At 37.8% G+C, this 25,894-nt stretch overlaps 1 protein-coding gene across 1 annotated transcript; it reads right to left on the reverse strand.

Moving 5' to 3' along the window:
* Nucleotides 1-1,403: 1,403 nt before the first annotated feature.
* On the reverse strand, nt 1,404-25,894 carry gas2a (growth arrest-specific 2a). The gene is made up of 8 exons (XM_083547311.1): nt 25,667-25,894; nt 21,353-21,521; nt 18,947-19,071; nt 15,545-15,686; nt 8,515-8,578; nt 8,268-8,430; nt 7,996-8,103; nt 1,404-2,648 (listed from the first exon to the last, which is right to left on the reverse strand). Exons 2-8 carry the CDS (start codon nt 21,498-21,500, stop codon nt 2,439-2,441), a joined length of 960 nt encoding a protein of 319 aa, XP_083403437.1. The 5' UTR covers nt 21,501-21,521; nt 25,667-25,894; the 3' UTR covers nt 1,404-2,438.

The following is a 25,894-nucleotide window of genomic DNA, read 5'->3' on the forward strand; positions in this document are numbered from 1 at the left end:
TTTCAGTCCTCTTTTTAAATTTCAGGTTGATCCCACAATGTACAAGTATCTCATTGGCATTGTGAATGACCACCACCACTGGACAGTTGTGGTAAACAAATACATTTTCAGTTTGTATGTTAAGTGTTCTTAGACATTATATTTTAAACCTTGGAAATAACTTCCAATATTGTGTTCTGCATACTGTATGCCATTTGATTAAATGTTAGGTGGTAAACTTTTAAGCTTCTTTTTTAAGGTAGATTTACCAAAATAACATTAACAGTTAATATTAAAAGAAACTGTCCCAGCAAGTTACAAAATAGGGACGTCCCCACCAGAATAGAATTAACGGACAAAATAATTTGCATACGCATAACCCAGAAAAATACTTCTGAAGTGATACTACACTACTTCTTTTCTTCTTTTTCTTTCAGCTGCTACCAATAGGTGTCGCCACAGCAGACCATCCGTCTCCATACTCCTCTGTCCTCTACATCTGCCCCTATCAAACCAACTACCTGCATGCCTTTCCTTGACAAATCCATGAACCTCCTTTTTGGTCTTCCTTTTTTCCTCCTTCCTGGCAGCTCCATCCTCAGCATTCTCTTAACGATATGCCCCATGTCCCTCCTCTGCACATGTCAAAACCATTTCAATCAGTCCTCTGTCTCTCTAATAAACTCATTTCTGAACCTGTCCCTCCTCGTCACTCCCAACAAAAAACTTTAACATCTTCAGCTCTGCTACCTCCAGCTCCACCTCCTGTCTTTTAGTCAATGCCACTGTTTCTAAACCATACAACATCGCAGGTCTCACCACAGACATATAAACTTTCCCTTTCACTCTTGCAGATACACTTCTATCACAAATCACTCCTGCCACTTTTCTCCACCCTGCCTGCACTTTTCTTCACTTCACTAACACTCTTCATCACTTTGCACTGTTGACCCCAGGTACCTAAACTCCTCCACCTTCACTACTTCTTCTCCCTACAACCGCACCCCTACACTGCCCTCCTTCTCATTCACACACATGTACTCTTAGTCCTACTGACTTTCGTTCCCATTCTCTCCAGCGCGTACCTCCACCTCTCCAGGCTCTTCTCCACCTGCTCCCTACTCTTACCACAAATCACAATATCATCCGCAAACATCATAGTCCATGGAGACTCCTGTCTGACCTCGTCCGTCAACATGTCCATCACCAATGCAAACAGGAAAGGGCTCAGAGCCGATCCTTGATGCAGTCCAACCTCCACCTTGAACCAGTCTGTCGTATCTACTGCACACTTCACTGCTGTCACTGTTTTGAAGTGATACCAGTTCTGATTAAAATACCATTATACACCTTTTAATCTCCCATCTTACAATCTACAACATCAGTGTTGTAGTTTACAAAAACACACATAAGATTAAATCAAATACCAGTAGCTTAAATTCTTTTTTGAATTTTTTCAAATTCTTTTTTGGTACTAAACACTTAAAAATGCTTCAGCCAGAAGAGGTCGCTGTAGGACAGATTTTCACATAGAGCATGCCCTTGAGATGAGCTCCAACCAATCAAGTTTCAATGAGAATGAACATGAATATGGCCAGTATAAATAATGGTGTACACACAATACTTCCACAAACAGCAATTTTTTTTATTTAAATTGATAAAGAAAAAAGAACCACTAAAACGCTTGCATTCTATAAACAGCTCACAAGTATGACTGGTCTTTGCATAGAGGAAAAGTGATTAGAATTGCAATATATCTGTTATTACAATCTAAAAAGTCATCATCTACATATGTTTAAGAAAATCATTTTCTGCAAAGTGGACGCATTCCAGAAAAAAAAAAAAACATTGTTTTGCTATAATGCTGCAAATATATACATTTAAAAGTTATGACAATGTCATTTTGCGAGAGAAAAAGTAAATGTATATACATCACAAGTAATATTTATGAAGAAATCTCAGCTAATGACAGGCAAAGCAGTAGAGCAAAGAAATCATCACAATCTACACTACATATATCAATTTCAATTCCAGGCTATAAATGATAAACTTTAACTTTTTAAACTGCATTTTTAGATGTCAAAAAATAAAAATCATAGTGTTTTTTTTTTTTTCCAGTCCCTCCCCCTGTAAAACCAACAATCTATGTTTCAGTCCTGCTGTATTATTGTGGCACAGTGTCAAGTTAGCTACATTAGCTGTATTAATACAAGCAGTCAATGTAAGGATAACAATTTGCAAGAAAAATAAAGCTCAGAAATAAAGTTTGTGGTTGTAATTGCTTAGTCCAGAGTATGATTTACCCTGTGTTTACACATCAGATATAAATGACTCCCTATAGTTTGCCCCTCACATAATGTAAACTAGATTAACACGTTAGTGTGATACATATGTGAAATGAGCTTAATTGCAAAGCCTGTTTTTCATTCCTCATATTGCTTTTATGTTACTAGCCTTTATTACTTCTTACTCCTGTAGTGGGCCGCCACCACCAGGTAGCTGTCAGGGGTTAGGTCTTTGATGCTGGGGGACTTGATGGAGATGGGGGACACTTTGCCCTCCACTCTGGAAATCTGCAGCATACGGCAGGGGTCATGCTTCAGTAGGTAACTCTCAAACGTTTCCCAGCCACCTCCTACTCGCACCATCACATGTTTATTGTGCAGCATCTATTGGAAAAATAAGATTATTAAAAAAAAAAATGCTTAATGATTAAACATGTTAAATACTGTTTAAATGACAAATTACAGGTTGTATATGGGCTCCAGATAAGTACCTCAATGTGTCACTAGATCACATAGGTATTTAAAAAATCTTTATCATGCAAATTGCATCACACAAATCATGTTAATTCATCATTTTACAAGACTGAGGGGTAAGGGTGGGAGCAGCACCCTATTAACCATCACGTTTGTAAAATTTTCATTTCCTCTCCAGACATCTTAGTTAAGTGATGTAAGGTACTAGCAAGACACTAGAAAATTAAACATTAAAACTGTATTTTCCAGTGTGCTTATAATCTAAACAGCACATAAGCTAGCCCCACTATAATCCATATTAGTCTTGATAAGCTTCCAGCTGCCAAGGCACAAGCCTATCTAATCAAATTACTAGACCAAACTTACCAGCTAGTAAATGGTGAGATAAAGCTATATTACAACAGTTAAGCAATTATAAAATTGTCTACCACCGTGTGCAGCATGTCCTGTGTTTTGGAAGCTTGTAGAATACGCCTGTACAGTGGTGTAAAAATGTCTGGATGAATCACATCAAAAACAGTGAAAGCCACTTTGCAATCCAGCAATATCCGAGGTAAATAATGTTTCCTTATTTTGAGAAACTTAAAAGCACAAAAGAAAGCAATTTTCACTTTGAGGATGTAGCCCTGTTTTCTTATTGCATTGGATTGGAGTCAATATGCAATGTTATTGCTTTAAACTGGCTTTTATTTTTTCTAACACACACTGAATGTAAAAACATTTTAATTTTTCATAGATTAGGGCAAAAAACAAGGCTTTGAATGTAAAACCATTTTAATGTTTTATAGCTCAGGGCAAAAAAACAATGATTCTACTTAACCACATAACCATTGTCACTGATGTACACCAGAATGTCTTCAAATCTCTCTATAACCATTGGTCTATAAAGCAGTGTCAAGGCTGGTAAACGAGAAACCTTCAAATACCAAACCCTTCATCTTCCATCCATCAATGTGCACACAGTCAGTAACTGCAATCACTTTTCTTCTCTCTACACTTCCACACATTTCATCACACCCTGATTTTGGATTTTGTCACCTAGCACACCTAGAGGCACAATTTCAAACCTGGGTGTCATGGCAATCTCACCCTGAATCCAGTAAGGCAGACTGTGAATAAAGGAAAGGCTTCTCATTTATTGCTTCTAATCCCTAGGGGCCCTAAGCCAATCATTTACTCACCCATCATAAATTTGATAGTATATATAGCAATTGATTAAAAAGAGCACATAAGCCAGAAAAAGGTCACTTTTGGATAAAACAGCCTACCAATTCTAATAGATTTATTTGTATATATATATTTTACAAAACAGCTTTAAAGAAACCAGGATTTAAATTCCTACTGACAAGCCACTGGTGACATTGGTGGGACAAACAAATGAGATGATAAGAGAGGAACTAGGCTCAGAAGTAAATTCCTAAGTATTATTTTTTAACCCTCTTTTATATGATACATTCAACAAATTAATTTATCTACAATAACCACAGTACCCTGGGCAGGGGTGTAGATCCAGAGCACAGTACTAGTGGATCATTGTATTATTATTATTATCATAAGTAGTGGATCATTGCAAACACAAAACAGGAATACAACCTGGAAGGTATACTAGCTCATTGCAGGGCATCACACACATTCTTGTGATCTTTCTGTTCTGAACACATGCCTTTAATTATCATTAGGTTCAATAAATGATTACTCCAATAGTTCTTCAAAATCTGAAATGCACTCAAACTTTTTAAATCTGGTGCACATTGGCAGGTGGAAGAACCTCAGCAATAAGCTCTGTAAGCATACAAGTGCAAACAACCTCTGATCGACCTGATTAAACTTTTATGAAGGGCAAAGAAATGACAAGCCATCACTCTTACCCTCAGGTGAGGCTGTACTTTTCAAATAAAGAGCTGACCCAGCAAAACACAAGCATTAGCTACAAACAACAGCTAAAACCTATTAAAAGTGAAAGCCAGAAGCAAATAGGAAAAAAAACACAAGATTGGAAATATGAAGGAGCAGTGCAACATAGAGCCTATTTTCAATACACTGAAATGTGTTTATATTGCCCTGGGTGGTATAATAACATAAAACATTCATAGGGTGCTTAAAACGATGAGGAAGAGAGATGGCCATGAGGCTACAGTGAGGAAGAGCCCTAAGGCTCTGCCTTCAATGACTTAATAGTCTTTGAGTGGAGAGGCAAAGTCTCATACACATTTTAAAGCACACAAACATTGTGTCCCCAAAATTTAAGATCTCTGATTCACACACAGGCACACACACACACACACGCACACACGCACACACGCACACACGCACACACGCACACACGCACACACGCACACACGCACACACACACACACACACACACACAGGCGCACACACACACACACAGGCGCACACACACACACACAGGCGCACACACACACACACACAGGCGCACACACACACACACACAGGCGCACACACACACACACACAGGCGCACACACACACACACACAGGCGCACACACACACACACACAGGCGCACACACACACACACACAGGCGCACACACACACACACACAGGCACACACAGGCACACACACACACACATAGGCACACACTCACAGGGACATACACACGGGCACTGGGTTCTGCTGTCGCAGGTTATTGACTTGCATCACAGAATTAATATACTGACTCATGAAGATTATGATGTTTACACAGACAGTGGGCAGAGTAAAACGTTAAGAGAAGGTCATCAGTGAAGGTCAGTTGTCTCATTATCAGTTGTGTCAATGCCTAATATTTTTTTAGTAGTTTAAGCAAACACTACAGATTACCATACATTTTTGTTTGACAAAGAGGTGTCATGAGTGTTTCCACATGTATATAAAAATTTGCAGCATGCTTTACACAGCTTGACCTAAACCTGACCGAACAATGTGTTTTTTTTATGTTTAAAAGTCCCATTACACGTTACTTATGACTCATTTCACTTTTCAGCCTAATGTTTGAATTTGAATTGCTGTCTACAAAAGCAAATGCAGCATTAGAAGAAAAATAGGAAGTGCAGATAGACTGACCTGCTATACAGTCTCTCTCACAAATGTAAAAGTCATGTTCATCAATAGCAGGCATTCAAAGAATTCAGCATTCAAATGCTATTTAAGTTATATGAATAGGTTTTGCTGCTGTGCCTTCTGTTTAAGCAATAGAATGCAAGGTGGAGTGTATTATTGCACAAAACATCATGACCATCATTTCATAGAAGACATGAGACACTCAAGGTCATGTTTTTTTTTTTTGTTTTTTTTTTTACTGATTACATGTCCTTGGTTACTAGGCAGCACACAATGACGATTTAGATGATTTAGAAATGATGTATTCTTTGAATTACATTGCAAGGTGGAAATGAGATATGGTTTTGAGCGTGGTTATTGTGGTTGCAAAAAATTGAACTTAACAGAAAACAGAACTATTTCATCCAAAGACAAGCAAATAAAATATAATTTCTATATTATCTCTAGTTGGTGTGGAAAACAGTGTATAGTAGTAAGAGTGTAAAAGTATAAGATTATTTTTTATTTACATTTCTTATACAAATGAAGAGTAAAAACACACCAGCATTAAGATGCACAACAGTCAACACATGTACTAATGCATCCTTTCATTTGCATGACAGTGTTTGACTAATGATTAAATGTCATCTAATATGTAATTGTCACACCTATAATTCAAATGTCAGACAGCATGATTAACTAATTAATTTCTTCTGAGCATATGTGCACAACCAACACACTAATCAAACACTGCTTTTAGAAAATCATATCAGTTCTTTGAGTTAAATGGTGCATGGGCTCTTACCAAGCGTGAGACACATTCGCTGCAAATACACCAGTTAGGCTCGAAAAATGTCTAAAATCATCTTTGAAGACATGTTTGATGATGTTTGTTAAATATCTCTATGTTGAGCTATATTTAGTACTTCATTACCATTTCCAGACCTTATCAAGATCAAAGTACAAATATACCAGTATATTCAGTATTGACAGACTTGACGCTATTGCGCCTCCACTTCATTAAAAATTTACAAAGCCAATTTGCCTGCTCTGAAGCCTGGCCAATATTCTTTACTCTCATCTCCTCTCCACTGTGCTATTATCACTCGGTCTATTACTGTTAAACTAGGACTGAGGAGTTTAATGGAATAAAACAAACACTCACACACAGAGGGTCTTCTGTACTAAATCATCCACTTTCTCCTGGGTGTAAGGGTTGGTTTTTTGTTGCCAGGTAACAGAGTTCCCATGGGTACCAGGCCATACCTCACTAATCTCAATTAGTCTGTAGGCAGCATGTGTGTTGTTTCAGGATGCTCTATGTGTACATGTCGAAAATCTCAGTGCTTTTTAAACTGAATTATATGAACCAGTAAAATGAAGCTGGGGATAAACTTGAAAAATTTTACATATCCTGATAATAATCAAATGGATTACTGTAGTACTTGATTGCAAGTTTTTTTTTTTTTTCATGTAGGCTGGTGATCAGATGTGAAGCTCAAATGACAAAGATACCCCATGTTTATTAACAGGAATAGTAACTGCATGATCTGAGAGGCGATGGGTTAAATCGGCTTACTAGTTTGCTTATATTTGGGACAGAGAATTTGTTTTAGGCAGAAACAAGACTGTAAACAATCTAGCACAGAAAAGTCTAGAAAAGTAAAGTAGCTAAGGTTGGAAAATATTTTATGAGCGATAATTCAAAGACTGTGTAGAGAATGTTGCCATTTCTACCTCTGCTGCCTTTCCAGTATTGTCCTGTGTTTCCAGGAAAAGAAAAAACCCTTAAGGTTTAAGACATAATAATAATAATAATAATAATAATAATAATAATAATAATAATAATAATAATAATAATAATAATAATAATAATAAAATAATAATAATATTAATAAAATACTGATAGATATACTGTATAGAGCACAGATACACATCAAGATAGTGAAATTACACTTAAAGTGTAATTGAAGGCAGGCTTCTGACTAAGAATGTGTCATATCAGAAACTTGGATTTTTAAAGTTTCCAAGTTTGGCAACTTTTTATGTGTGAGATCTTTTACATCAAATATCTCAAAAGTCTGACCTTATTAAGCGTCAAAGAATTACAATTCAATATCTTACAACTGATAAACCGAACCTTCTAATTCCAAGGTCTTTATACAACAGAAGTAACTAAGACAGAATACACATACAATATATAAAGGATTGTACTCACCCGAATGAAGAGTATCTTCTCTCCAACACGATAGCGGCCCTGTGACTGACGCTCGACACAGAATTTATTAGGGCACTTACAGGGAGGCTCCTCGGAAATGTGCCTTACCTGAGCAAAAATCAATTTCAGTTATTGTAATTTTTTTTTGGTTTTTTTTTTACATCAAATCAAACGATCTTTGTGAAATATATTATACTTAAAGTGTCATTATGCATAATCTAGTGTAACAGCTCTAGTGATGGCTAATGGCAGCATCTATATGTTATACGTACGGCATCATCCAGGAGCTTGCCAGTGCTTTTTTTGCAGGAGGAGCTTTTGTTAAAAGCAGAGCCCTGAGCGGGAGAGACGGGTGAGGAAGGCGGCTCTGGGGCTTTTTCCTCTTGCTCAATCTCATTCTCCAGCTTAATTAACCCAGGTGGTTCGACCTTATACCTGACATCCATCAAAAGACACACAGATGAATTATCCGGCAGAGCAAATGGTTTAAAAAAATTTTATTCTGTATACTACACCTACCTAGCCGCTATCCTCCCCAGTTCCAGCAGACACAGGCAGACTTCACGTGGCTGTTTGTGCAATACTGAATGCCAGAAATAGAAATATAAAATCACACGTCTTTCAACATTTATCCAGGTATTTCATTATGCATTAAGCATTGCATAACAACAGCACGGCAATGCAGAAATGTGATGGTGAGAAGCTGATCAATGAAAAATAAGTATGAACAGTATGGTGGTGAAATTGCACACTGTGGGACAGACTTAAAGATGTCTGTGGCAGCGGTTAACGAGTGGAGGCCGGAGCTGGACTGAAACTGCACTTTTTAGTCTCATCAGCTACAGGTGCAGTCTTACAGCTTGTTTCATCCGCCTCTGCGCCCCGATCGTGAACCGCTGACACAATGTCAATTATAGAACATTCTACTCACTGCTAACAGAGAATGCTAGCAGGGAATGATCAAAAGAATCATCAGTGAACTCAATAGTTTTTGCAAGGGTTAGGTTCTACATGTGACATGAGGGTGTCCATGTGATGGAGAACTGCTTGCTTTACAACATCCAGTTAAGTCATAAACACAAAATTATAGAAACATTTACATGAATCTCTCTGCAGCTCAAAAGTTGGAGAGTATACATTAAAATATTCTCAGAGTATGCAGAAAACTTGAGATATTAATATTCCGAGGAATAGCTCCCAGAAATAAAATGTTCAGAAACTGCTGTGGAAAACAGGTAGGTGTCAGAGCTAATAAATCTGTGCAAATCCAGCCAATTATGGGGGAATACTGCCTCAAAGGTTGAATGAAACTTACATTTTCATAAGCTTACAAAAACACCTGCTCATGGAGTCCACATCTGTTGGTTGTTAACTGCTTCATGCCTCATTAGTCATGATTCATTTCGCATGACTGGGTAATGATCATGATACAGCATAACATGCAGTAAACACACAAGCATTTTGTCATCTTCAAACCATTTTGCATCCCACCTGATTTTAATGCCAGCTCCATGCATGCATTCTTCTACTTCAGCAGAAAATAAAGTAGAAAGAAAAAAGCAAAAATGATTAAATGTCTATCATATAGATAGATAGATAGATAGATAGATAGATAGATAGATAGATAGATAGATAGATAGATAGATAGATAGATAGATAGATAGATAGATAGATAGATAAGATTAGATTAGATACCGGTAGATAGATTGGATACACCATCTTCTTCAGTGTTTTTTTTATTTGTATTATTTTCAACATTGGACATTAAAACAAAAATTAAAGACAAAGACCGGTAAACAACCCAGAATTCGTTTTATATTTTAGATTGTCCAAAGCAAACTCATGGCATTATCTCATCAGGTTCAGGAGGTTGTCACCTAGAATATTTTTCAGTTCAAAGGTGTGCCTTGCCAAAAGTTCATTGTGACATTTCTTGACTTCTTTATGTGCTTTAGACCATCGACTGTTTTTTGCAGAGAAAAGTACAGAGTACTTAGCCCTGTTTCTGTTACTACAACTACTGTATAAATCCATATTATGGCATGAAACACTCAGTTAAGTAGAGAGAAATGACAGCCCATTATTACTTTATAAAATTATGGTCAGTCAATCAAAAAAATCTCAAGAACTTTAAATGTATCCCAAAAGTGCAGTCTCTAAATCCATCAAACATTATGAGGACTGTTACAGGAAAGGAAGACTAAGAGCTGCCTCTGAGGAAAAGTTTATTGGCAGAAACCACCAATTTACATTTTACAATTTACATTTCCAATTTTCAAGACAGTTCAATATGGCAGACATATTTCAACATCCACTGTTTACAGCAGACTGCATGAGTCAGGTCTGCATAGTCGAATTGTGGCAAAGAAACCAATCCTTTAGAAGAACAACAAGCAGAAGAGACCTGTTTGGGCCAAGAAATACAAGGAATTTTCATTAGATCTGTGGAAAACTGTCCTTTAGGTGAGTTTTGGTCAGAATCCAAATGTGCAACTTTTGGTTCTAACCGCTGTCTTTGTTAGACATACAGAGGTTAAACGGATGGTTCCTGAATGTATGGTTTCCACTATAAAGCATGCTGGAGAAGGTGTGATGGTGTGGGGGTGCTTTGTTTGTAAAACCAAAAGTGTGTAAGTGTGTATTCTGGGATATAAAAATTTTTTTTTGCTTGTACAATGTTAAAAATAATTAAAATAAAGAAGGAGACGTTTTATACAAACTTTTTACTTGTACTGTATATATGTATACATGTACATGTATTAATAGATATATTAATATTAAGCCAGTTGGTCAAAATGACACCCTCAGGTACTTAAACAAGACCAGAACCAAAAACAAAAAAACACAACATATAAATCTAATTTCACACATGTGGAATCACCTTCACTGATCTGAAGGTCCATGGAGATTCAATCAATTAGACCATTGCATGCTGAAGAAAAAAATGATGGCAGCAGCCAAGTACTCACATCATAAAAATACAAAGCCCTGTTCGCAAAAATACACACATACTTACAAAACAAAGAATTCACTGTGTAACTGCAATGTGGAAAGGATAAATCTGTGTGAATTGAACTCCAATTCCATTTATGTGCCACACTTTCCCTACCTCACCTCATCTTATACTTTTTTATTTTTTTATTTCTGTTATTATTTACATTTACATTTGTGGCATTTAACAGATGCCCTTGACCAAAGCAATGTACAAAAGTGCTTTGAGTCTCTAGCAATGAATACATCTACACTGGTACACTAGACCGAGATGAACAAGACTACAACTCTTGATTTTTACGAAGCAAAAATTTTGTCTTCATTTTATATAAATGGGTCATTTTGCCAGCTGTCTTGAATATACAGAAAGTCAGAACCAGAGTATAGTATATAACAAGTGTTATAAATATACTGTATAGTTTATAACTAGTGTTTATATAAGTAAAAAAAAAAAAACAACAACAGAGAGAGAGAGAGAGAGAGAGAGAGAGAGAGAGAGAGAGAGAGAGAGAGAGAGAGAGAGAGAGAGAGAGAGAGAGAGAAGGAGAGAGAGAGAGAGAGAGAGAGAGAGAGAGAGAGAAATTTTGTGTGACAGGACCTGAGAGAGAGTAAGACAAGCTCAAATAGTCTGGTGTGTTACAATTAAGTCCATTCACCATCCCAGACAGAGAGGAGAGGAGGCTGAAAAAGAGGAGACACTGTTTTCTCTCTTTCTGTCATATCCATTGCCAGTCACAGTCTGCTGCTCAGAAAAGCCCTGGGGTGAGGACACTGAGAAGCACAAGGACTTCCACTGTGCCACAACCCAGCACAAAACAGTTTGCTGGGAGTAACTTGTTTTCCTTTTGCTCTGTGTAACCTCTGAATTAGATTCTGAGATGCCGCAATGTTTAGAAGGTGTATGTGAATGATAGCTGCTGATAAAGTGTATAAAAAAAAAAAAGAAATATATATATATATACAGTGAGGAAAATAAGTATTTGAACACCCGGCTATTTTGCATGTTCTCCCACTTAGAAATCATGGAGGGGTCTGAAATTGTCATCGTAGGTGCATGTCCACTGAAAAAAAAAATCCAGAAATCACAATATATTATTTTTAAACTATTTATTTGTATGATACAGCTGCAAATAAGTATTTGAACACCTGTCTATCAGCTAGAATTCTGACCCTCAAAGACCTGTTAGTCTGCCTTTAAAATGTCCACCTCCACTACATTTATTATCCTAAATTAGATGCACCTGTTTGAGGTCATTAGCTGCATAAAGACACCTGCCCACCCCATACAATCAGTAAGAATCCAACTACTAACATGGCCAAGACCAAAGAGCTGTCCAAAGACACTAGAGACAAAATTGTACACCTCCACAAGGCTGGAAAGGGCTATGGGGAAATTGCCACGCAGCTTGGTGAAAAAAGGTCCACTGTTGGAGCAATCATTAGAAAATGGAAGAAGCTAAACATGACTGTCAATCTCCCTCGGACTGGGGCTCCATGCAACATCTCACCTCGTGGGGTCTCAATGATCCTAAGGAAGGTGAGAAATCAGCCCAGAACTACACGGGAGGAGCTGGTCAATGACCTGAAAAGAGCTGGGACCACCTTTTCCAAGGTTACTGTTGGTAATACACTAAGACGTCATGGTTTGAAATCATGCATGGCACGGAAGGTTCCCCTGCTTAAACCAGCACATGTCCAGGCACGTCTTAAGTTTGCCAATGACCATTTGGATGATCCAGAGGAGTCATGGCAGAAAAGTAATGTGGTCCGATGAGACCAAAATAGAACTTTTGGGTCATAATTCCACTAAACTTGTTTGGAGGAAGAAGAATGATGAGTACCATCCCAAGAACACCATCCCTACTGTGAAGCATGGGGGTGGTAGCATCATGCTTTGGGGGTGTTTTTCTGCACATGGGACAGGGCAACTACACTGTATTAAGGAGAGGATGACCATGTATTGCGAGATTTTGGGGAACAACCTCCTTCCCTCAGTTAGAGCATTGAAGATGGGTTGAAGGCTGGGTCTTCCAACATGACAATGACCTGAAGCACACAGCCAGGATAACCAAGGAGTGGCTCTGTAAGAAGCATATCAAGGTTCTGGTGGTAGAGCGGCCTTACGGGTTCGCCTTCTACCCAAATGATGGCAATACTCGCTGTGATGTTCCGTGTAAAGTGGTGTTTATTTACAGCGTGCTCAAGTGCAAAGTCCAAATTATATACAACACCCCATGAAAGAAAAAGTGGCAAAATAACAAAACAAAGACACTTAGGATAAAAGTAAAGAAATCTATATACAAAATAGGTGCACCTGCTCATGTGCATTCACTGCATTCACTACAGTGCTTCTCAGACCTCATCCTCTCCACAATGCACCACTCCTACAACTCCCCTCAAATTGACTTGGGAGACTGGTTTATAAAGTGTTAGCCCCTCCCCTTGGACTCAACCATTTCACCCAAAGGGGTTTGGTAATTTTGTAGCTAGGGCTTAATAACAATATAAACATCAATATAGTGTATAAATATAGTGTTTTACATCAATAACAACACTAATAATAACAATAATAATGATAACAAAAATTCCAACAATGTCAATAATAATAATAATCACCCACAAAAAAAATGTCCCATCAACATAAATTTGCCGACTTCCGGTTTTGCCGCGCATGCGCGACGTAGCGCTGGCACTTTAAAGCCAGCCGCTATTCAGCGCTTCGGTTGGCTGCCATCCAACCTCAACCCGGAAGACCGACGCAACAAACAGGTGACACAAAGTTTTAGGAAGTCCTTCCGTTTGTTTGTGTGTGTGTGTGTGTGTGTCTGTGTGTGTGCGCTTATTGTCAGGGATGAGAGATGAAAGAATGAAGCGTGTGTGTGTGTGTGTGTGTGTGTGTGTGTGTGTGTGTGTGTGTGTGTGTGTGTGTGTGTGTGTGTGTGTGTGTGTGTGTGCGAGCGGCGTGCTACCAGCGTGTGTGTGTGCACCCACAGCGCTGTAGCAAGAAACAGAGGAGACGTGAAAGTATAGTGTGTATTGTCATGCTGACCATAGGGACAGTTCACTCTGTCACATCACCTTCCCCCTCTGCAAGCCGCGACTTTGCCGGGTGGCGAGACAGGTAGTCAGCAGTCAGGTTCTGTTTCCCTGGACGATGTCTGATTCGGAAGTTGTACGGCTGCAAGGAAAGGTACCACCTGGTCACCCGAGCATTGTGGTCCTTCATGGTGTGGATCCAGGTTAATGCTCTGTGGTCTGTCTTCAGGGTGAATTCTCTTCCTAGCAGATAGTACCTCAGACTCTCCAGGGCCCACTTGATTGCCATCATTTGGGTAGAAGGCAGACCCGTAAGGCCGCTCTACCACAGTGGCCTAGCCAGTCTCCAGACCTAAACCCGATAGAGAATCTTTGGAGGGAGCTCAAACTCCGTGTTTCTCAGAGACAGGCCAGAAACCTGACTGATCTAGAGAAGATCTGTGTGGAGAAGTGGGCCAAAATCCCTCCTGCAGTGTGTGCAAACCTGGTGAAAAACTACAGGAAACGTTTGACCTCTGTAATTGCAAACAAAGGCTACTGTACCAAATATTAACATTGACTTTCTCAGGTGTTCAAATACTTATTTGCAGCTGTATCATACAAATAAATAGTTAAAAAATCATATATTGTGATTTCTGGATTTTTTTTTTTTAGATTATGTCTCTCACAGTGAACATGCACCTACGATGACAATTTCAGACCCCTCCATGATTTCTAAGTGGGAGAACTTGCAAAATAGCAGGGTGTTCAAATACTTATTTTCCTCACTGTATATATATATATATATATATATATATATATATATATATATATATATATATATATATATATATATATATATAATTTTTTTTTTTTTTTTTTTTTTTATTCAAATTTTTTATTTTTTTACACTTTATCAGCAGCTTTTATTCACATACATTTTTCCCCTGATTGTATACTGTGACAACACTTTTGCAATATTCTAGAATATAAAAATAAAAAGATATCAAATATAAAATATATCTAAAAAAAATATCTCAAGATATGGTTAAATATAAGGAGTACAAAGATCAGTAAAAGATCTGAGATTTTCTCTTTACAGCAAAATACATGGTATACATAATTTATGGTGCAGTGTTAAAATGTTTAAAATTATGATTCAGAAGATATATGGCTGCACATGATTTTGATCTGTTTTTGTTTTGTAAAACATTATTGAGTCCATATAGTTTCTTATGTACTTCTATAAGTGGCAGTAAAAAGACTTAAAAATTAAGTCAGAGCTACTGGATTCGATTTGGTGTAAATTTTTCATCACAAATGCATCATACTGTACATCATCATCCCACAGCCTTACACATAAAAGAAGGTCTGGCTACTATTAAAGAAAGCTACGAGCCAGAGGAGACATAAAAGGAGATTTTATATGTAAGTTACCACAAAGCTCTAGCCTACAGCATCCAGAGCAAACAAAATTCCAGGGAGCCAAAACTGCAAAACCAAAAAAAAAGGATAAAATTTCATTAAAGCAAAATTTGCTTACCCAGTCCTTCAGACTCAAACAAGCAGGTCTCCCCAACTCCCACCTCCCGACACCATGACAAGAAATTGGCTGTGTTGTCTCGGGCAAAAAAAGAGCCAGATGGGGCACTTGCTCTACAGGGGATCCTCCGATTAGGGATTGGCTAAAAGAGATCGATCAGGAGTTGTTCACACAAAAATTCTTTTAATTTACAGGGAAAAAAAAATCTGTTGAGTGAATGATTTAGAACAGTTTAGAATTTAATAGGTGATACTAAAGCATTCACAGAAATAATATAAATATATAGAAGTTTGCTTTCTGTTCATACCCTTTCCACATTATTCATTATTAGTACTTAACACTTGACAAAAGTATTTACAATTTAAAGAGGCATCAGTCTGAGGCTAAACTTTCCCACAATTCTCACATGTTGAAAAATTTGACTTTATTTTTTCTTCTTTTGACTTTATATTATTCACTCTCTCTCCCGTCATGCACCATTCGGACATCTAACCTTGCTGCTTGAGCAGACTTTCTCAGGGTCTAATCACTGACCAGTGGCTGATCTCTTTTACAACATCCACAGCTCAGGTTACACAGCAAGAGATCATAAATCTCCTCCCTACTCAGTGATCAATACTAAACCTGACAGAAATAGAAGAAGAAACAGGGGTCTTGACAATAAGGCTGATTGCCAGGAACTGGGAGTATAATGTCGTTTAACACACACATCATCAACAATAAGATTTATGTAGCTTATGCCTGCCTACAGGATATGTGTGTCTGAGTCTGAGATAGGTATAGTGAGGTCATGCTGAAAGAATGCTCTCTACAATGGATCAGATTTTTCTCTGGCTTTTCTAGAACTCTTTCCCGCTCTCCCACAGACTCCAGTGGCCACATGAGCATGAACATCCAGTAAGAATTTTCTGTCATATATTCAACAAAAAGATTTTCACCATCTCTATTTTTGTATTAAGCCTAGAACAAAAATCGTGGTGAATTAAATGCATTAACACACCATTCACCATGATAATGGCCCCAAACATATGTTAAAATCAGTACCACAAATGGTCACAATTGCTGACAAATCGAGTGGATTTTATGTCAATCTCTGCATTTAACAAAACAACTGTGTTCTGAATTGAAGATACAAATAATATAGAGAAATTTTTCTTTCATAAATCTAATTAAAATTAGACACATAAGAATTTGATCATATAAAGGACCAAATACAGTATTCATAATTCGGATCGTTAAATTGACAAGAGGAGCTATGTATTATGAGGAACTTGTGACATTCTGTCTTACTTCAGGTCATAAACAGGTCATAAACATTTTCAATACAATAACAAAGTTTGAGCACCAAGAACACAATGATACCCGATACAGGGGTATGATACAGGCATTGCTGTGAATTAGTGAACTGATTTTGCAAGCATGGATTGCTCAGAAATATTAGAGATATAGCGGTATTTTATAGTTGGTATCTTATTTTCTCAGATGAGTCTGTCAAAACTATGTGTTTATTGACTGAAAGCATTGGTGGATTGTATTGTATTATTAATCCAATATCAGATTGGATTCAGTATTTCTGACTACCAAAACAGTATACTGGTTTTCCTATGAAGTTCAAATGAACTACTTTCCAAAGATTATAAAAATGTGTAACTTTTACCTAATTAAATTAGCCCAGTCTCTCTTTTTCTTGTCTCACACAGACTGAGAAAACTTCAGTTGAGCTACTCTCAGCTTGTAAACGTGGTTTCTTACTCTCCTGTGATATGCACAATCAATAGGCTTCAGTGTTCTATCTCTTGTTTCTTTCTCATTCTGTCCCTCAGGAGTCATGACCTCAAATATTTCAATACACATGTGCCTCTTACATTCTACCTCTCTCTTAGACATTTCCAGAAAGCATTAACTTATATATGTATATATGTACACAGTTATGTGTCTTTGGATAGATATGATCCAGTTCTAAATGTTAATGGTAAGTTCTGTTTTATTAAGCAATGCATCATGCCAGTCCGATTTCTTTTCCCCCTTCATTCATCTCATAATTGTCAGCTTCAAAGTCATATGCTTGATTCTACAACTGCATAAACCTCTTCAGGTTATGCTCTACTTTTAACCTGATTCTGTCCCACAGATATTTCAGATTTGTAACATTTAACTCATGTGAATGCAAATGCCAATGTGTTAGGATTTAAAGTTTCCTGGAAAATAATATCACTGTTCATACACTGTACCTAGATAAATCTTTTTAAACACACAGTGTAAATGATATAGTAGTGTGTATTAATGACCTGAACAAATTTTTTTTTTTCCGTCTGCTATTCTTAAGAGGCTCTACTAGAAAAACTTTAGGGAGTCATAAGCAACAAAAAGGACCATTGTGAAGCCTCTGAAGAAAATGGGCTTTAGCCAACGAAAGCAGAAATATTTCCTTAATTTACCACCAAAAAAATCTACCGCCCATAATGCTTTTCCCATCTGGGAGGGGATTTTGGGGAAAAAAGTTAACAACTCCGTGATATCGTTAGCCGGCTCTGTATAAATCAGCTTGCTCAGCGCTTTTCCAAAGTTCACCGGCCCACAATGGCAAAGTTTGTGGAGGAGATGGCAAATATCCACAATTCCAGACAAAAGTCTTTATCTGAGAGAGAAATTTCCAGAAATGACCAGATTTTGCTGCCACACAGGCACCTGTAAGTGATACACTGGAATCAGTCCGGCCCTGTCAACACTTAAGATCATCCAAGACATGCCGTAAGTCCAACAATAATCTGGGCTCCATGATTCACAAAATACTAGACAGTTTCCTGACATGTGATCACCTAAAATTCTATAAGGGGGTCAAATACTATAATAAAGTTATCCAGAACTTATGATTGAGTATTTTACATAATGCAGAAAACTTAATCTCTCTCGAAAACAGCATGGAATTAAAGTATTCACGCCAAGGTTTAAATTGGAAATGCATACTTCTGCGAATTGTTCCATTAGCACACGAGAGCTGCTTGGTTCTGCAAATATCTGCAAAAGAAATTCTACATGATTTAGCAGTGACGATAAAAATGCTGATGTCATTTGGCTAATAAGTCAGTGTTTTGTCTGTGTTTCAGGTTCCCCTGGAGCTGACGATAGAGGATATGAATGCTAATCAGAAAGGCATGTGATATTTTTTCGGATCTGGAGTTTGAAGGCCACGAATTGTAGAGACATCAGTTGTCAATGATATTTTCCATTTTTGAGTGTGCATTCTTTCTTTATTTTATAATTTATTTCTTTTACAGCTGAATAGAGGAACACAAAATCAAATAAAAATGTCTCATAGGTGTCTTTTGTATAAAGAGTGAATGCAATGTCTTTGTTATACTGAAGGTAAATTAAGAGAGGTGAGTGTGAGAGAGAAAATACCTTGTCAGGAGGTGAAAGTTCTCCACTGTTCTGCCTGAATTTCTCCTGCAGAGTCTCAGCCAGCTGACACAACAGGAAGCCATTATCTAACCTGTCCATGAAACTCTCCGCTGTAATTTCAACACCTGGGACAGAACCAGACAGAAGAAGGCTGGGAATATAAACAATCATAAAACTAAACCCCCCAAAAATGTCTGAATTTAGATTTTGTGCATGGTTTGAATATTTTTTTAAGTATTTATTTTCAAAACGTGATATAAAACAGAACTTGTCATTTTGTTCAGTTAAATAAATCCTGAAATTATGTAGTGATCTCTGTGCAGGTAAGCCAATAGCTAAAGTTAACTGAAAAACACTTGTTCTATTAGGGAGCAAAGAGCACAAACAGCAGTGGTGATGCCTCAACAGCAGACAGCTGGTTACTTTGTGTGTAATAGCCCAGATAACAGACATACGCACGCAAACACACATACACATATACACACACACACACACACACATATATGCTCATAGATACTATACTGATCAACATGTGGCTGCTGGTTTTGACTGGCTTCCAGATGACCATTCCTTCTCCGTTAGATCACCCTGAAATAGGAGGTGGTGGCAGGGGGTTTTGTGGAAAGAGTATATTTTTTTTTCATCCAATTTTTTTTTGTTTCTAAAACAGAGGGGTGCAGTAGTGGTAAGGGGGGGGATTTGATGCTTTAATGAGTTCCAAATGTGGCAAGTTAAGAACGGAAAGCTGAAAGAGAAATTGTGAGTTTATAAACCCCCTCGGTTTTTCGTGCCCCCCTCAAACTTCTACATATAGTTAAGCAAAACAAACGCTATACCATGCCTTAAAATCAGCTCTGAATGAGAGACTCCTGTTAGTGTTTCTATTACAAACATGAACCTGACACATTTAAATCAAACTAAGCAGATCATGAATCCAATTTAACTCTAATTATATTTACACATCATTTTGTGACAGTGCAAATAAATGCCGATACAGTTAAGACATACGGAAAATTTGACTTTTCTACACATCAGGTCTTACTGAGCAGTCTCAGCCGCTTCAGCTGGGATCATACATCACACTACTTTTACAAACTGTACAGAGATATCTGCTTTCACATCGCATTAGAAGTATCCACACACCACTAATGAATGCAAAGGTTCAAGATGAGTGCTGTGAGGACAGTGTGGTTTGCTGTGGTACTCGTGTGGTCCACCGTAACAGCTTTTCTCCGTCAGCTCCAGGCAGACCAGCAGCACTGCTTCTGCTTCTCCTGGCTGTACACAACCTACCTACTGCCAGACATTCCACTGACATCCCACTCCCAGCACACACATGCGCCAGAATCATGACACACCACCATTCTTCATGCAATACTTTCTGAATCACTACTGTTGTTGGCCGCAGTCAAAATAGGCAACACACTGCTGCAAAATGTGTGGAAACAGACATATTTAAGAAGAATATAAGAGCAAACTGGCACAAAAGTGCAACATGTAATTCAGCCATTCCTCTTCTAAAACTGCATTATCCTGGTGAGAGTTGTGGTGTTATTTGGGAATATACACCTGATAGGAAGCCACTTCATCACAGAAGCACAGGCACATATATATTTACAGTAAGGGGCAATTTAGAGTAGCCAATACACCTACCAGGATAGGTTTTGGAGCATGACGAGTACCTGAGAACTGCAAAGAAACCCTAGGCACAATGAGAAACTCCACACTGACAGCTACCAAGTTACCATATTCACCACTGTGTTAACCAGAACATGTTAATCAAGTAAAAAGTGTTCAGCAAAGTATAATATTTTTTAATCTGAGCTTTTTACTCCATGATACCCATCCATGATAGCATAAGCGCAAGCAATCACAAATAACAGAATAAAGACATGTAAAACATATGCTAAAAACTACATTTGAATAAATAATCAATAAAATAAATGATAACAGGATTGGGGAAATATCTTGGAGCACCCAATACGAACTGTCAAAAAGATTAAATCTTTTTATGCATATTACCTTTTAAAAACACACATCAGGCCACATTATACATCGACAGCAAATAATCATGTGACCCTGACTAATGCAAACACTGCAACAGGACATGCAATAAAGGACAGCAATGTAAATCATGTGACTTCCTCCATGATGATGGGACAGCAGCTGTGTGGCTACTTTCGTAATGTAAATTACATAACAAAATGAAATTTAGATAGCATCAAGATGATGAATTAGATTTAACAAACATTTCTTGTTTAAATTGTTTTCTTCCTTATTTTTTCTCCCTTAATTTATTGGGAATATGCTTTTCATCAGACATGATGTGGGTTTCCACAAATCGCTACCCACATAAACCAAAATTATGGCACAGACTATGAGCAAAAATACTGTTTTTAAACTTACCCAGCATGCTGGTGAGCCAGAGAGCCAGGTCTTCTTTCATAGGCAGCAGACTGGCTTCATGTCTGCTGGCCAGCCACAAACTGTACTGCTGCAGGTCAGTGAGGCCTGGGCCAAAAGGGTGCTGCTTAGGACTCAGAGAGCTACACATGCTTGCGCCTCTTTACTGGCCCTAAAAAGAAATCAGAGTGATGGTTAAAAGAGCTGAAGAAATAAGGATTAGAAAAGAAAAACCCAATAATAGTAATTTTCATTACAGGGTACAATTGGTATTTTGATAGTTACAGCAAGGATGTTTCAATCTATATTCTTCTGAGTGTAAATATAAAAATATTTAGTTTTTACTTATTTTCACTTCAACTTGTTCACCTGGCAACTCCCAACCAACCAGCCAGCTTTCCACTATTGTCTGAACATACAGGTTAACACTTGCTCCTTCTGAGACATGTAAAGGTAGCCAAGCATGTCTTTTTGAACTGCTACTCATGCTACATCACAGAGCAGATGAAGTACCATCTGCACTCCTGTATGCATGAGCTCACAGGTGCCTGCAGTTCCCTGATTGACAAGTAAGAGACAGTATTGCCATCCCTCCCACCTAAAGGTGAATTATGCTCCCCTTGGCTTATGGCACCTCGGCTGTGGCAATTTAGGACTTGACATGCTTTTTTGTTCCCATTCGCCCACGCCACACAGAGGAGAAGATTCTGTACACTTATCTCAGTCAAACTATATGTTAATACCTCATACAATTGTTAATGTTATTCCATAAAAAAAGTAAATTTATTTGATTGAGTCATTAGACATTAGATTGGTTTAAAATATTTAGACTGTTTTAAACGGTATCAGATGTGTGAAAAAAGCCGCCTGCTTTACTTGTCCAAACAGAGCCTGTCCAGAGAGATTCAGAAGTCAAAGGTCTAGAGTCTAGATTTAATAGATTTTCACAGATTGTACCATGATGAAGGGTTTCAGTTAATCATTTCACTTTCCCATGGAAATCACTAAAGCTTTCTTTCTTCTGATCATCCTCTCACTTCTCTTTCATCATAAACCCAGCCTCTTTTCACAGTCCTCTCATCATTTTTCAGGTTAAGCTTCAATCTTTTTTATTTTTTTATTTTTACAAAAAGGGTCATTTTGTGGTCAGGTTCCAACAATGCTTACTTTGAAGGAAAGTTATGTTCTCTGCAAACTTAGATGACCTTCAGACAGTAACACATTTGTGTGAACAACACTAACATGAATATACTCTCTGAGACAAAATTTCGAAGCAAGTTGTGACATACTTAGTCAATGCAGGTTTACTGCTTAGGCTTGAAAGGATCCTTCAGGATGCTGTGGAGAAACAAAAAGTCTGTCTTCCAAACAGTCGCTTACTCACTTTAGCTTATTGTGGATTTATTTTTATTTTTTTAATTCCCTTTATCAGGTTTTTTTATTAAATTCATCTTCAATATTATTTTACTTTAGTTATTTGTACAAACAAGTACAAACAAGTGAAAAAAGTGAGTCTGGCATGTTAAACCCTCACTATTTGTCTAATGAAACTTTGACTGGTGCAGACTCTAACCAGGTTAAATGTTTGATCTGCTCAGTTCAGGAAGACGTTTTCCTAATAATAAAACCAGACAATCTGGTTGTAAGACAACTACTTCATCACCACTATAAATGTGGCATGGTTTGTTTCGTCTAGTCATTGTATTTATCTGCTGTTTCCTTTCTATAACTGTCTTAAATTTAAAATGTCATTTGATACATACAAAATACTGCTAAATCCTCAAATAGTCAAATTACCTGGGTAAAAGCTTTCTCCAAATGATTGAGTGTAAAGGCAAATGTGGATATAAATGTGATGTCTTGTGTTTCTCTTTGTGTACCAACAATGAGAAGGAATGATCTCAAAGCAGAAAGAAGGGACCTGAAATGACCTAAATCGATATTTGATTCTCTGCATATAAAAGAACAGTATGTGCTTTGTTATTCTTTATTATTGGTGTGACATCCTGCTATACAGAAGCCCTTTATACAGGTATTCATAGAAAAAAGTAGAGAGGACAGTGAGAGACAGAGAAAGAGAGAGAGAGAGAGAGAGAGAGAGAGAGAGAGAGAGAGAGAGAGAGAGAGAGAGAGAGAGAGAGAGAGAGAGAGAGAGAGAGAGAGAGAGAGAGAGAGAGCAGAGAATAGATCCAAAATCTCTCTTAAAGGACAACTAGAAAGGCTGTACACGCTGTGCAATGCCAGGTTCAGTTTGGTTTTGGCATTCAGGTGTACCTTCTGAACACATAATCTGTGAGCTTTTGTATTGCTGTCTGCAGCATGCCATTTAACACCATAACAAACTGCCAAGATTCAGCGCAAGTTCTTTCGCCCCTGGTGAGCTACTTACATTGGCAAGACAAATATAGTCCAGTCAAAGTAAAATTTACTAAGAATTTTGTTCAATTCAGCTACAGTTCTACAGTGCCATCACCTTCTCAAAAAATAAACAAAGTGACTGCCATACCCATATAAATATCATCAGAAGACAAACATGATAACATGTCAGAAGTACGGTCTACATCCAGTACAACATTATTTAAACTGATAAACTGTAGTAGGATAAAAAGATAGATATCTATCCACCTTAAGCAAACAGAAAACTTAAGCCCAATCAAAAAAAATACTTCTCTATGCTAATAAACTTTTTTTCGGCTTCTCCCATTAGGGGTCGCCACAGCGGATCATCCGTATTCATGATCCGCATGTTTGATTTGGCACATGTTTTTACGCTGGATGCCCTTCCTAACACAACCCTCCCCATTTATCCTGGCTTGGGACCGGCACTAAGAGTGCACTAGCTTGTGCAACCTAATGGCTGCGGTTGGTTAAATACATAATCCTGTATTGTCTTTGTCAATCCTATTCAATTACTTCTACCTATGATTTTAACCTAGTCTGTTGGTATGGCTCACACATTAAAGAAACAAAGCTGAAATACATGTTAAACACCATAAACACATATGGTGTTTATATAATGGTGCATTCGGTTATAAACAAACTAAGCAAAAAAAAGCCACACACAGACACGTGAGTTGAAAGGTCAGGGGGTCCACGACAAGAAAAGTGAACTGAAATCAAGTAATCATTGCCATTAAACAATATTAAATATTGAACACTGAACATTTTTTATATAAATAATCAAGTTCTTGTCCTTTTGTGAACATACCCAGTAACTGAATCTGTAAGTCATACCATAATAACTATCAGAGGATCACACTGTACTGTACACCTATAACCTTTAACCTGCGGTGCTGAACTTGACTAACAAAGGGTCTCATTCAAAAGAGAAGTGTTTCAGTTACATGAGCTGAATGCTGTTTTATTCCCAAGGGAACATTCCTGATATCTTTTTTCTGCTGTCCCGACTGCTCTGTACAGCCCGCTAAAAACAAATTAAAACAATAAGTGGATGGTTTATATAAACAAATAGTTTAGAAATTATTTGCACTATATCTATTACATTATCAGCCCTGGCTAGCATAAATAGTAAACATTTGTAGTGTCTATGAACCACTGCAAAATATTTTTTGCATCCGGAAAGAGACTTTCTGTATTCTTAGAAAGGAGCAAATGTGTCCCCTTCTTGTTTAATTTAGCAAAACTCACTTCTACTTTGTTCTGCAGAAAGAGAAAGAGAGAGAGAGAGAGAGAGAGAGAGAGAGAGAGAGAGAGAGAGAGAGAGAGAGAGAGAGAGAATAAATTTTTATACTTTGCAAATTTCAGACAAATCAGAGCAGACAGCTCAATGTGCGACATTTGCAAAGACTTGTATTCAGATGCTTACAGTGCCTCTGTATTATATTACCACATGGGCAACCGATTTACTTTAATTACTTAAAACATTACTGTCTTTATTATGTCAAGCAAAAAAGTACAATAACTGCTGAATCACGTGTATGAAATTTGAAAGTAAAATGTGAAGCTGTCTGCCGTCTTTAAAGGAAGCAAGTGCATTGAGTCTATTATTTTGAGTCTATTATTTTTTCTATTATTTTATTATTTTTTAAAATATTAAAGCTGCTGGGTTCATTCTCTCTCCATAGCTGCATCTGTTTTTGCCCTCTTATAAAGAAACCACACGTGTGACACAGAGCACTTTAGACAGACAAGTAACAAAGCTGCCAAATGCTTCCCTTCCCTCTGCTGATAGTCACTGCAATATTCAACCAAATGTCACTTAACTACCCAGTCAGTAGGTTACAAATCTGTCAAAATATATCGTTTCTCCTAGTTTATACCTCCAGTTAATCCAACTCTGTTTGCATTTTGACTCACCTTCGGAAACGCAATGCTCTCAGAAGCTGTCGCCTGATTCCTTTTTTTCTGTATGGCAATGCTCATGCTTTCTCAGCTCTGCACGGTGGCCGCATTTCCCCGCTTCTAGTCTTCCCCGCGTCCCGCTTGGACATCGCACACACCGCACACACAGCCTCACTGTACCGCGCTCTGCGCCCGGGACACCGAGTCGACACGAGCCGAGCTCTAAAAACGACTCTTCCATTC

Source organism: Silurus aristotelis (genome assembly GCF_946808225.1).
Source record: "Silurus aristotelis genome assembly, chromosome: 7".
Lineage (NCBI taxonomy): Eukaryota > Metazoa > Chordata > Actinopteri > Siluriformes > Siluridae > Silurus > Silurus aristotelis.